At 41.2% G+C, this 14,791-nt stretch overlaps 1 protein-coding gene across 1 annotated transcript in view; it reads left to right on the top strand.

Annotated features, from left to right (window-relative positions):
- The window catches only part of LOC120930318 (baculoviral IAP repeat-containing protein 1e-like), an 88,445-nt gene that overhangs the window by 37,334 nt on the left and 36,320 nt on the right, over positions 1-14,791 (top strand). Inside the window, exons 7-8 of the mRNA XM_040341528.1 lie at positions 2,684-2,783; positions 6,661-6,748. Of these exons, the coding sequence (XP_040197462.1) occupies positions 2,684-2,783; positions 6,661-6,748 (188 nt within the window). The remainder of the gene's footprint in view (positions 1-2,683; positions 2,784-6,660; positions 6,749-14,791) is intronic.

The following is a 14,791-nucleotide window of genomic DNA, read 5'->3' as shown; positions in this document are numbered from 1 at the left end:
TCTGAGCATGAGCGGGTTTTTCATGTCGTTTAAACCCACACACGATAATTTTTTACAACCCGAAAAACGACATAGTTTAAAACATCGTTAAAAAATGGAGCATGTTGGAAAAAATTTTTTGTTGTTTTTCAGAACCCGAAAAATGCTGTGAAGCCCACACACGATCATTTTAAATTACATTTTTAAAAACGTCGTTTTTTTACAAGCCGAAAAACAATCGTGTGGGATAAGACAAAATATTTTTTTTGTCATTTTGAGTAGAGGTAAGGGTTAGAACCCCTGTTAGGCTTTATTTCTCTCAGACCGATGGACTGTTTTCATTGGACAAACCGATCGTGTGTGGGCCCCATCGGTTTGTTTTCCATCAGTGAAAAAAAATAGAACATGTTTTAAATTTTTCCTATGGATAAAAAACCGATAGAAAAAAACGATTGTTTGTGTGGAAGTCAATCGGTCAAAAATCCACGCATGCTCAGAATCAAGTCGACGCATGCTTGGAAGCATTGAACTTCGTTTTTCTCAGCACGTCGTAGTGTTTTACGTCACCACGTTTTGGCACGGTCGGATTTTTGACTGATAGTGTGTAGGCAAGACTGATGAAAGTCAGCTTCATCGGATATCCAACGAAAAAATCCATCGGATTAGATTCCATCAGATATCCGATCGTGTGTACGAGGCTTTAGAAGTATTTCTATACAATTGCTGCATTAAAGGTACCAGCAAAGATTGCCATCCAATAGCTTAATAGCTAAAGTCTTTCTCATCCAGGGTTCTCTGGAACCCTGGGGTTCCTGCAGTGGTTGCTAGGGGTTCCTTGAGCAGGATAACAAGGCATACCCTCTACTTACCATAATAGTCTATAGTCGTCTCTCCCACTAACCACCAATGTAAGGGGGCACCTATCCTACTGACCACTATTGTAAAGGTATTTTTTCTATGCTATCCAATGTAAAAGCACACTTTTATACTAGTAACCACCAATGTAATGTGCCATTTTACCACTGACCACTGCTGTAAAGGAATACAGCAACTTTCACTGTCTGCATTTCCTTTGTGGATATTATGAATATTTGTTCAATTTAATGATTAATCCTGAAAGTTTTTTGTGTAGTAGGGGGGGGGGGGGGTGTGCTTAAAAGAATCAAATTTAGGTGTCAAATACACTACTATATGAACTATAGATGAGGCTCGGTTCACACTCCTGCAACTTAGGATCCGACTTGTGAGACCCAAAGTTGCAGGACATGTATAATGCCATGTATCTTTATGAGAGAAGTTCCAATTGATGCTACTGAAGTTTCTGTGACTTCAGAAATGGTTCCTGGACTACTTTGACATGACTTTGATGTGACTTTAGTAAAAGTCCTTTCAAAGTCAAATCAAAGTCGGACTCCAAAGTTGCACAGAAAATCACATGACTGTGGAGTCGGCTAGTGTGAACCAAGCCTAAAGGTTTGAGGCCCTTAAATTCATTTAAACAGTTCCTCCAAGGTATAAAGGCTGGCAAAATTGATCTAGGATTTTATTGATATCCTTAGGTAGTTGCACTTTAGGCTTCATTTCCACTGGCGTTTTTACAGCCACTTTTCTGAGCGTTTTTTACAGCTTAAAAACGCCTGTCCATGTTATTCTATGGCATCATGCCCACATAGGCGTTTTTGAGCTACAAATGGCATAGGCGTTTTTGAGCTGTAAAAAAAACGCGGGACCAGGGCGTTCTGTGGCTCCAGCAATAGAGCTGTAAAAACGCCAGACATTAAAAAAACGCTCAAAAACGCGCACAAACGCTCAAAAACGCTACCGCGGCGTTTTTGAGCTCCAGCTCACAAAATAAACATGGACAGGCGTTTTTAAGCTGTAAAAAGGCTAACAACAGTGGCTGTAAAAACGCCAGTGGAAATGAAGCCTAATTGTGAGGAAGAATATTAATAAAATGCGAGGGTGGTCTGGCAAAACAGTGATGCTGCATAGCATAGCAGTGAAGTACCATGATGTTTAATAAGGGGAGTCTGGCAAAAGGAAAAGTGTATATCCTTTTCATCTTTCTATAAAATGGTGAATTGTCCCAGAGCATCATCAGCAATTTTCTTCATGACTGCGATATTATGGCGGACACATCGGACAATTTTGACACATTTTTGGGACCATCATGTCATTTTCACAGCAAACAATTATATAAAAATGTATTGTTTACTGTGAAAATGACAATTGCAGTTTGGGAGTTAACCACTAGGGGGCACTGTAGGGGTTATGTGTGACCTCATATGTTTTTCTAACTGTAGGGGGCGGGGCTGAACGTGTGACGTCATTGATCGTGTTTCCCTATATTAGGGAACACACGATCAATGAAGCTGCCACTGTGAAGAACAGGGAAGCTGTGTTTACACCCACCTCTCCCCGTTCTTCAGCTCTGGGGACCGATCGCGGGACTCCGGCGGCAACTGGGCACGCGGCCGCGGTCACGGAGCTTCGGACCGGGTCACGGCTGGGCACTTAAAAAGGACATACAGGTATGTGCTTGTGCCCAGCCGTGCCATTTTGCCGACGTATATCTGCAGGAGGCGGTCCTTAAGTGGTTAATAGAAGGAAAAATAGAATAAAAATAATAATATTCAAATCAAGTACATCATAAATAATTGTGAAATAAATTATAAACCCAAGCGATCTATCTATATTATTTTAGGAAAAGGAGATGCAGTGAGGTGCTACACATGTGGTATCTGCATTCATTCATTTCAACCTGGGGAAGACCCAATGACTGAACATGTAAAACATAGCTCTGAGTAAGTATAAAGTGTTATGAAACCTGAATTATTCATTAAAAAATACCTACCGTGTTTCCCCGAAAATGAGCCCGGGTCTTATATTAATTTTGCCAGCCAAAAACACACTAGGGCTTATTTTCAGGGTAGGTCTTATATGCTGTCTTCTCTCCCCCCTGCCTGTCAGAAATCCCCTGTGGAAATTCCTAAAATTTACAGCACCGCATATTGCATAATGTGTATGTCTGAAATTCAATTGTGCCACATACCTTCTTCTAGTGCTGGGCGCATCTGTAACCCTTTGAAGCTCTCTTCCCCTCTTCAAGCACTGCAGAGGGAGGGGGGCCCGAGATCCCTCGCTGACAGCTTGCAGAAGGGCAGAGCAGCCCGACATCAGCTGATCGCTGTTCAGCGATTCTGTTCCCCACCAGAGCTCTAAGGAATGCAGAGGGAGGGGGGTCCGAGATTCCCCCTGACAGCTTTCAGAAGAGCAGATGGGCGTAACATCAGCTGAGCGCTGCTTGGCAATTTCGTTGCCCACCGGAGCCCTTATCCCAGCTCCAAGGAATGCAGAGTGAGTGGGGCCCGAGATTCCCCCTGACAGCTTTCAGAAGAGCAGATCAGCATGACATCAGCTGAGCGCTGCTCGGTGATTCCGTTTCCCACCAAAAGCCTCTTCCCAGCTCTAAGGAATGCAGAGAGAGGGGGGCCCGAGATCCCCCGCTGGGAGGAGAGGGGAAGAGGAGAGCAGCACGAGTACAGCTGAGAGCACAGGGAGGTCAGCGCTATACCAAAAGGTATTTGGCACAACTACACTATAAAATAGTGTAATATAGTGGACTCTAGTATTTCCCCAGCACTCTAAACTAGGGCTTATTTTCGGGGTAGGGCTTATATTGCAGCCCTTCCTGAAAATCGGGGTAGGTCTTTTTTCGGGGTAGGTCTTATTTTTGGGGAAACACGGTAGCTGCAAATTGTCATTCCATGTTTTACTTAGTATCTAGCATTACAACAGCCAAGTTTGCATAAATGTAATCTAAAAATCGAACTTCTACACTGTAAAAAATATTGTGCTGAATTGTCCGACTCATTAGACTTTTCATGTTTTCAACTTTTCCGTTTTATGTAAAGCAAACTAAATTGTTTTCAGTTTATAGAGCATAAGTTCATGTAAAGCCAACAGCAGTTTTCCAGTTTATATACCATAGGTTCAAGTAAAGCCAGCAACAGTTTTCCAGTTTATATACCATAGGTTCAAGTAAAGCCAACAACAGTTTTCCAGTTTATAGACCATAGGTTCAAGTAAAGCCAACAACAGTTTTCCAGTTTATAGACCATAAGTTCATGTAAAGCCAACAACAGTTTTCCAGTTTATACACCATAGGTTTAAGTTCGGAACACATACATTAACTTACTGGTATATATTTCAGGTACTTGCATAGCACCATCAATTTATGCAGTGCTTTACATATACATTGTAATTCACATCAGTCCCTGCTCCCAAGGAGCCTGTTTACAATTGAACTTACATTCATACAGCCAATTACTCTACCAGCATGTCTTTGGAGTGTGGGAGGAAACCAGAGAAACCCATGCAGGGACAGGGAGAATATGCAAACTCCATGCAGGTAGTGTCATGGTTGGGATTTGAACCAGCAACACTTTTGCTGTTAGGTGAAAGTGCTAACCACTATACCACTGTGCTAACACTGCAGTGTTGTGGTGAAGTGTTTAGATACTGTACACTATGCATATCAAATCTTTTTTTAATGTTCTGTACATGTTCTTTAATGCAAATCTTTATAGGTCTTTTGGTTTGCCCTATGTATTGCAGTTCACGGCTGCATTTTAAAGCATACACTGCCCCTTCCGTGTTGCAGCATATGAAGTCTTTTACTTCGTAGGTGTTTCCTGTACTAGTGGAGGTAAAACTCAGTTTCTTCTTATTTGGGCGTTTTGTTTTAGTGCACGCAAAGCACCGTGTACACAGAAAGAAACCTGTTCCTGTGAAAAATGTGAGACCTCTACTTGGTGGATCTGGAATGCTCTTCACAATTTTATCGCAGATTGTGGGGGCTCTTCTGTACATGAATTTGGGGAGATTAGGGAATACTCCTTGCAGATATCTATCAGCCAGTAATATACACAAATGTAGCTTTATGATTTTCTCTATTCTTTTATGTTGAATACTGTAATCCAGAATAGTTGGTGTTGTATCTGTTAATGACTCTTGTTTTTTCTTGTCTTTGATTAGTTTGTTACAGTTCATTTCTGCTACTTCTGATATTTTTTCTTTAATATACTGGTTCTCATAGCCTTTCTTGGTGAATGTCTGTCCCATATTCTCAGCTTAAGCCATAAACACATCTTTATGGGTACAGTCAGTAGTGTATTTAGATGTTGTGCTGCCCTAGGCCTGACTAAACTCGTGCACCTCCTAATTTAAATATGACCCACCCCTTCCTGTCAAGGCCACACACCTTTCTGTTTACGACCCGCCCTGACATTTTTGAGTGGGGACACTAGTTCTTAGGGCCTGGGGGGGGGGGGGGGCAATGGATTCCCTTCATTTGTATCGATTTTCTCTCACTTCCTGTTTGGCTATGGGGCAGGTAGTGAAGGGAAATCTCTGCAATGGACGGGGGTGGTAAAAAATAAACTGACAGGGGCTATAACCCTCCCTTACTCTATGCAAAATGGAAAAAAAGTTCTAATTCTACTTTAAGCACAAATTTCTGGTAATTTTATGGAGCGGGCTAAGAAGATATAACCATGCCAATGGTGCAGCAGAAAACATATAGCACAGTGAGGAAGGTTTGCGGTCCAGAAATAGGACAGTCAAAATTAAAAGCAGCTTGCGTTACACTAACAGTGTAGCGCAAGCTGGCGGGGACTCTTTCCGTGCTTCCCCACTGCAAAGGCCTGGGCCACCTCAGGCGCACCAGTTGGCCCTTTGGGATATTGTAAAGCCAGTTTCTGTATTTTTTCTTAATCCCCATTTCACAGCTTTGCGTGCTTGGTGGTGGGAAATTATAGTATACAATGAGGAAACGTCAGCCGTGGCAATAATCCAAGGTCCTTCTTCTTTTGGTAAATCTTCTATAATCTGTAGTATGTGCTTGGTACCCCTCAAGTACGCATGTGGTTTTTTTGTACTGCTGGCTGTAGATAATTATTAATATACTGTCCCATTCTGGCTGTAATGGAATCTATTCCAATAACTATTAGCCTGGGAGAGGGTTAACTTTATTTTTGAGCATCTTCGGTAGCGAATATAAAATTGGTGTGCGACATGATTCTGGTGTTAGGAATTTTGCTTCTTTCTGTTGAGTATATTCCTTTTCAAGCCCAGGTGGACTATTTGTTCAAGTGCTTTCCTACATTTGAACATTGGGTTGCCCAGTAGTCGATTATATGTACTTTCATCATGTAGCAGTTGATTCATACTTTCATTATACTTTCATTATATTGTGCTTTGGCAAGAACCACAATACCGCCATCTTTGTCTGCTGGTCGGATGACCAGATCTTTCCTCTTATTCAATTTGCGAATGACACTCTTTATATATTTTGGTTCTTCCTCTTGCTTAACCTTGAGGTCCTTCAAATCTTGTAGGACCACTCACTTGAATACCACAATATGTTGCTTCTCACCACGCTGTGCTGATAAAAAGTAGTGCATGCAGTACATCTGTCAGTGCACTGTGTCTGCAAATCACTGCAACACATTGGTGTGACCCGAGCAAATAGGAGACAAGGCATTTTGCCTTGTCCAGGCAGGGGGACTGTGCTGGAATAGCCGCCCAATCCAACCCCACTGCATTTGGTGTGAGTATGCCCTTATTTTTTTTAATTATCTCATTAGCTGTTAATCTTTTTTTTTTTTCTTTTTCTTTAAGTTGCACATTTTTGAAGAGAATGTTGGAAATAAGAGTTGAAAATACAGAGAATATCAGTCTTAAAGAGAACCAACTACTAGTAGATCAGGTAAATATTATATTTTTTGTTATTTTACATTATTATTATACGATTTTTTTACATTATCAATTATATCCAAATAAACATTTGACACCTATGCATGATGCTTCTTCTTTTTTTTTTTTATTCCTCATTAACCTTTTTTTTTTTTTTTTTTAGATAATCTGTATCTTTAAACAAAAGTAGTTTGTTGTGATTTAATATACAGTTTGTTAATTGATGGGTATGTGAAGTTGACAATATTTTTCAGAAGAAGGGTGATATCTGTGGTGCATACACCACAGCACAGTTTTGTAGAGAGGATGAAGAAGAATTAAACAATATCTAAACCCAAGAACAGAAATGTAATATACTGCAATTTATCAGTCCTTAGAGGTGGTAGCTGCATTATTTTTATTTTTTCAGGCTAAAAGCATTTTCATCAAGTACAAATTAAATTTTGATCTTGACAAATAAGCAGTGTCTTTTTCACTTCCTGTAAGCTTAAAGGGTTTGTAAAGGATTTTTTTTTTATCTTAATAGCTTCCTTTACCTTAATGCAGTGCTGTTTTCATGTCCTCATTGTCCGTTTTTGCTCTCAAGTTGCTGTAAATCTTCTCTGATCTCCACACTTCCTGGTTGTCTGCTTCCTGATTACCACAGTGCCGGGAGCTTTCTCTCTGTGGTCACTAACTTCAAGGAGGTGTGATTACTGTGTGTCTAGTTTCTAGTTTTGTTTTCCAAACCATCACTGCCCTGTATTAGCTCTGTGGCTCTGTACAGCAGAGAAGCAGGAAACAACATGCAAAAACGAAACTAGAAACTACAGGTACATTATATGATTGATTTGTATCTATTTTTAATAGTTTTTAAAAGGAATCAGTTAACTATTATGTCTCTATACCCTGTAAACAGTCATTTCAGAAAACATTTTTTTTTTATTTACAACTCCTTTAACTGAAAGCACACATTCTTACCTTTCTGTCTTCTGTAAACTATTAATCCACCTCTGCATAATAGAGATAAATAGAAGACCTATTTGTAGTCCAAATCAGGAGAAAGTTCCCTCTATAGATACAGTTCAGAGTGAGCATAGCTACCTTAGGAAGGAAGCGTGTTATCACAGGTTTACAAGGGGAAAATAAAGAAAAAAAATGAAAAATAAAACAAAGGCAGCTACCACATACAGTATAAGAAGGGCTTTTTTTCAGTAGGAAAGCAGGGGAATGCAGGCGTGTAACCACACTATACAAATGAATTTCTAAACAATACTTCTGCCAGAAGAAACACCAACGCGTTTCAATTACAGAGATTACAGTCTTCATCAGGGGATCATAGCGTTAGAATATTACACAGTACCTTGTTAGATATATAACATTTTAAGTATAATATAAGGCTTCACTGAATGTAAAGCAACAAACAATAGCAATAGTACCAAATAACTGAATGTATATCTTTATGCAAAATGCAATTACCTTACAGTATGTGGATGGTGGTCACTCCGTCCACAAATTAGAAGGCGTGAGCAATCTGGGGCTTACAGGAGGCCACACATCTGTACCACCCTAAGGGAAATTCAAAGCAATAATAGGAAAAAATCAACATGGGCGATAGATGCATTTGTGCTGGTTGTTACTGTATGACTAAGGTACTAACCATGCGGGGGCCATGCGGTGTACACTGCAGTTACTACATGAACAAAGTCCTTAGAAAGGCCTCAATGGTCTCAAATGGCACAACACCTATACAAATATGAGTTATATATTCAAAAAAGATGCTTAAAAGACACTAAAAAATGTATATTGACAATCAAAAATGTATATAATTTGTAATGTCAATCAATAAAAGGACTCATCGCCATGGAAAATTGAGGTGTGTGAGGTCCAACCAAACCTCCTGCCCAAAGAGGAAGGAATGTTCAAATTATTTTTGTTTTTAATCCAAATAGTGATATGAGATATGTGCCCCTTTTAGATCATGCATAAGCCAGCTAGGATCAAAAAATGTATATAAGCAATCAAAAATATAGTTCAGTCTACCCCCAATAATATAAGTGCAGTATTGGCCATATAGAAAATCCCATATACTAGGTGTGTGGAACCATCCATTTCCCCCTGCAGCAGGACACATAATTGCAAATCTCGCACAAAATGGTGCCCCCACGTTATGCCCTCCTGGAAGGAACCAACTGCTCCAGCCACTGCCTCTTAAAGTATATCTAATGCTGATCATGCCAAAAATTCAGTGTGCTTTAACCACTTTCCCAATGGGCACTCAAACCCCCTTCCTAAGCAGGCCAATTTTCAGCTTTCAGTGCCCTCACACTTTGAATGACAATTACTCAGTCATGCTACATTGTACCCATATAAAAATGTTGTCCTTTTTTCACACAAATAAAGCTTTATTTTGGTGGTATTTATCATCACTAAAAGCAAGTGATATATAATGTTATATATAGCTCACTGCTACAAAAATAATGGGGATTGGTAGCCACTAGAGGGCGCTATGTGGCCATCTCAACACCCCTCAGTGTTAATAAACCGCGCTATAATGATACCAGCAAAAGTAATATATACATTTCAATCAAAAAAAAAAAACATATAAACAAAAGCTGGAAATCAAATAAAAAATATAAAATATAAATTAATATAAGTTATATGGAAAATTATAAACTGTGACAATAAAAGTCCATAAGTTATTAACGAAAGTCTTATCAAAACACCCGTGGATTGTGCCAAATGTCATGTAGTAAAACGTGTCCAAAGGAAACAGTGATAAATCCTCCACCAGGCTATGGACTGGCTCCTTACCAGATCTCCATGATCCCTTATTACAGGGGATCATGAACAGCATATAAAGGTCAATCACTCCTAGTCCCGTAGTTCAGACGTATTTGATCCAATTGGGTCTCATTTACAAGTGATTTCACCGACAACAATGTCCACCATGTAAAAACAATGATAAAGGCTCCACATAGTGTATTAAATGAGTAAACAAATTTATTTTAAAATTAGTAATGCACTTACAGAAATGCAATTAAAAATCGCCTGTGAATTGTTGCACTGTTTTGTGCTTTCAAAGGTTCTTATATCTAGATTTAGCGCAATTTATATTTTTCTCACACCTTTTTTCTTGTATTTCTTGTTTACTTGTTAATCGCAGCTCTCAGAGTGAATAGGCTGTCATTGGGTCGTAGGTCCTTTTCCCTTTTTTTCACTCTCTCTTTTTTTTATGGAATTTTAGCGCAGTTCCTTTCCATTTTTCCATTTATCATCCCTGCAAATTTTGTAAATAAAAAAAGAAATTTTTCTTCATTTCAGTTATAAAATTTTGCAAATTAGTAATTTTTCTTCATACATTTTGGCCGAAATTTATACTGCTACATATCTTTGGTAAAAATAACCAAAATCAGTGGATATTATTTGGTCTTTGTCAAAGTTTTAGGTGCCTTTCACACGTACGGACCGTATGTCTGCATTTTCATCCATCCGTTGCGGATGAAAACGGGACATACATTGGTCCCTATGTGATTGCGGGTGTCAGCGGATGACCATCCGCTGACACCCGTAATTGTCCGCCTCCGCAAAGATCCACATTTGCGGACGGAAGAAAATCCTATTCTGCTGACTATGGTTGAAAATCACTGAAAATTAATCACACCTGATCACACCTGATGTACCGACGGTCTATCTCATTTCTTGAGACCCTAACAAGCCAGGAAAGTACAAATCCCCCCCAAAAGACACATTTTTGGAAAGTAGACATTCCAATGGCCCAGATTCAGGTACGATTTGCGCATTATTTGCGGAGGCACAGGGCAACGATTTTGCCCTACGCCCCCGCAAATAATTTGCGCTGCCCTCGATTCACGGAGCAGTATCTCCGTAAATTGTGAGGGCGCGCCGGAAAAATTGCCCGGCGTAAGCGCGCGCAATGTAAATGATCCCGCCGGGGGCGGGAATCATTTAAATTAGGAGCGCTCCCGCGCCGAGCGTACAGCGCATGCTCCGTCGGGAAACTTTCCCGACGTGCATTGCGGCAAATGACGTCGCAAGGACGTCATTTGCTTCAAAGTGAACGTGAATGGCGTCCAGCGCCATTCACGATTCACTTACGCAAACGACGTAAAATTCGAACGTCGCGACGCGGGAACGCCGGGTATCCTTTAGCATTGGCTGCCCCTGCTTTTAGCATGGGCAGCCTTACGCTAAAGATGCCGTACGCAACCGACGTAACTTGCGTACGCAGGGGGCGCGCAACATTGTAAATCGGCGTAAGTATGCAATTTGCATACTATATGCTGACCACAATGGGAGCGCTGCCTAGCGGTCATCGCAAGAATGCAGCCTAAAATCTGCGTGGCATAAGAGCCCTATGGTTACGCAGGCGCAATTGCTACCTGAATCTGGGCCAATGTCTTTAGTAAGAGGCATGGTGAGTTTTTTTAAGTTGTAATTTTTTCCCCAAAAATCTTTGCAAAATTAAGATTTTATTTTCTTTTTTTCACAAAATTTTCATAACAAGAAGTTATTTCTCACACATAGCATATGCATACCACAAATTACACCCTGAAATACATTCTGCTACTCCTCCTGAGTAGAGCGATACCACATGTGTGAGAATTTTTCACAGCCTGGCCACCTACAGAGGTCCAACATACAGGGTGCACCGTCAGGCGTTTTATGGACATAAATGACATATATAATTTCCTAACTTCTTCTTACACTTTTGAAAGCCCTGGAGCACCAGGACAATGGAAACACCCAAAAAAGTATCCCATTTTGTAAAACAAACACCCCAACACATAATCTACGAGGCATAATGAGTCTTTTGAACATGTCATTTTTTCCCACAAGTTTTTGGAAAATGTGGAAAGAAAATGAAAACGCATTTATTTTAACACAAAGTGGTCCATCTATAAGATATTTCTAACACATAGCACGTACATAGAAAAAATTACACCCCAAAATATATTCTGCTACTCGTCCTGAGTATGGCGATACCACATGTGTGAGACTTTTACAGAGCCTGGCCACATACAGGGGTCCAATATGTAGGGAGCACCATAAGGTGTTCTAGGAGCATAAATTACACATCTAATTTGACTACCTATTACACTTTTGTGAGAAACTGATGGGCACTGTAATGGCACTGATGCGCACTGTAGTGGCATGGATGAGTACGGATGTGGCATGAATGTGGCACAGATGAGCACTGATGTTGCATGGATGAGCACTGATGTGGCATGGGTGTGGCACAAATGAGCACTGATGTGGCATGGATGAGCAGTAATGAGGAATGGATGGGCATATATTAGCCATGACTGAGCATAGATGGGCATGGATTGGCACGAATGATCATGGCTGGGCATGGATGGGGATAAATGAGCATGACTGGGAATAGCTGGGCATGGATGAGCATTGCTGAGCATGGCTGGGCATGGATGGGCATGGATGAGCATGGATGGGCATGGATTGGTATGGATGAGCATGGCTGAGCACGGATGAGCATGGCTGGGGACAGATGAGCATGACTGGAAACGGATGAGCATGGCTGGGGACAGATGAGCATGACTGGACACGGATGAGCATGGCTGGGCACGAATGAGCATGGCTGGGCACGGACCGGTGCAAGGAGAGGAGCTGAACTGGAAATGCTCCGGTCTGTTTACATGCAATCGCTTTGTCATTGGACAGGGCTATCACGTGGTAAAGGGCCGCTGTCATTGGCCCTTTACCCCGTTCCATGACCCGCCAGGTCATTCTCGCGTGGGAGGGCAAAACTTGGAGGACGTCATAGTATGCCCTCCCAGAGTTATCCGACCGTGGTGTAGCCATCATATGGCCCGGTCGACAAGTGGTTAAACAGCATTGAACGGAATTATCAAACAATGTTATGCATGAACAGCTTAGGCGAACAACATTGCTTCTCCGTAGATACTTTGACTAAGCATTGTTACCCTTAGGATAGGAAGTGTGTTACTGGCAGGATAAACAGGTGATATAAAGCAAAAAAAAGACTGAAAAAATAAAGCGGTCACCACATTTAAAGTGGTTGTAAACCTGAAAAAAACAACAAAAAAACACCCTGTAAGACAAAGGCATAATGAGCTAGCATGCATTACATACTAGCTCATTATGAAATATCGTATTTTTCGGACCATAAGAGGCACCTGACCATAAGACGCTCCTAGATTTTAGAGGAGAAAAATTAGAAAAAAAAGATTCTGACCCAAATGGTGTACCAGTATTCAGTTACTGTAAATTCCTTTTTTTTTAAATGGCACTACTATTGTACTGTATCGTATGCTGTATTCTGTATGCTACATGCTGTCCAGATGCTGTCCAGACGCTTGTGAGGGAGCAACCAATGATGTTACACTATTATGGTCAGCTGACTCAGGGGTCAGCTGACTCAGGAGAGCACTAAGTGCACGGAGCAATACGTAGTGACGTCGTGTTGGCGTAGCTCTGTGCACTGGACATGGCGCAATGCTGCCTGGGGCTTCTTCTCCGTAGCCCGCTTCCCATGCCGACATGCCGCCGTTAAACAACCCGACTATGCCGCCGTGCGCCCGCTGATGGTGACGGCTGGATGCCTGCATGTCTGCTATCCCCGGTATGTTAAAGGGGGGGGGCTGTCCATTCAATATTCGGACTAGAAGACGCAGGGACTTTTTTCCCCATACATTTGGGGGGGGGGGAGTGCGTCTTATGGTCCGAAAAATACGGTACTTATCTTAGATCAAAGCTATTGCAGTGACCCCACACACCGCTGTAACCGGCGACATGTCTCCTGGAGTAATTTCCAGGTTCGCGGGCTCAGTCAACTGTGATTGGCTCTGCAAAGATGTTACTCCCGCACTAACGTGCAGGAGCCACTGGTCACGGCACTGCTGCTGAAGAAACGAGCCACTCGATGACGTTGGCACAAGCGTATATGGTAAATATCTCCTAAACCGTGCAGGTTTAGGAGATAATTACAGTACCTACTGGTATGCCTTATTATAGTCTTACCTGTAGGTACAAGTGGTAGACGCTCACTTTACAGTGGGCATTTGGCACCTAACTAAGCTCAAAAAACAAATCAAATCAATAACTAAGTTTACAACCACTTTAAGGACTGGTAAGCTGCTATACATTTTCATTTTTGGGTTTAGATACACTTTTAAACTTATGCTGGCCACCATCACAGAGAGAGAAGAGTCAGGAACTCAGGTGATGAGATCTCACCTCTGGAATTCCCATACTACATAAGAAGCTATCAGATTCTACCCCTATCTGAAATAAAAGTCTTGATTAAGCTGGCCCAATAAATACTCTCCAATTGTCCTGTATTAGACTCTTTATATGGAAATCTGAACAACTAATTCACACATAGATACTAATGCCGCGTACACACGGTCCGAATTTCTGATGGAAAAAGGAAGATGGGAGCTTTTCATCGGATATTCCGACCGTGTATATGCCCCATCGGACCTTTTCCATTGTAATTTCTGACGGACTTAGATAGAGAGCAGGTTCTCAATTTTTACATCGAAAAAAAAATCCTATCGGAAAATCCATTCGTCTGTATGGAATTCTGACGGGAAAAAAACCACGCATTTTCAGGAAACAATTTGACGCATGCTCGGAAGCATTGAACTTCTTTTTCTTGCCTCGTCGTATTGTTGTACATCACCACGTTCTTAACGCTCGAACGTTCAGAAAACTTTTGTGTGACCATGTGTATGCAAGCCTAGCTTGAGCGGAATTCTGTCGAAATTCCGCTTGTGTGTACAGGGCACAATTGATCACTCTGCATATTTATATTACAACTAGCTGAATACCCGGCGTTGCCCGGTCTTCCTATCTTAACCTTTTGGGGAGGAAAATCATAGTAATATAAATATACCCATCTTTTATATAAGGGTGTAGGTAAGGGTTAATTTAACTGTCATATATTTTTATTTGGCATATAAGTAATATGTGTACCAGGTATTATTGAAATATCTCCAGGCGTACAGAAGTTATGTGGGAACATACATTTCCCATTGATTTGCATGGGACTTTAAACAAAAACCCCGACCCTCAC

Source organism: Rana temporaria, chromosome 1, assembly GCF_905171775.1.
Source record: "Rana temporaria chromosome 1, aRanTem1.1, whole genome shotgun sequence".
Classification (NCBI taxonomy): Eukaryota; Metazoa; Chordata; class Amphibia; order Anura; family Ranidae; genus Rana; species Rana temporaria.
This window is presented reverse-complemented; position numbering and strand designations above follow the sequence as displayed.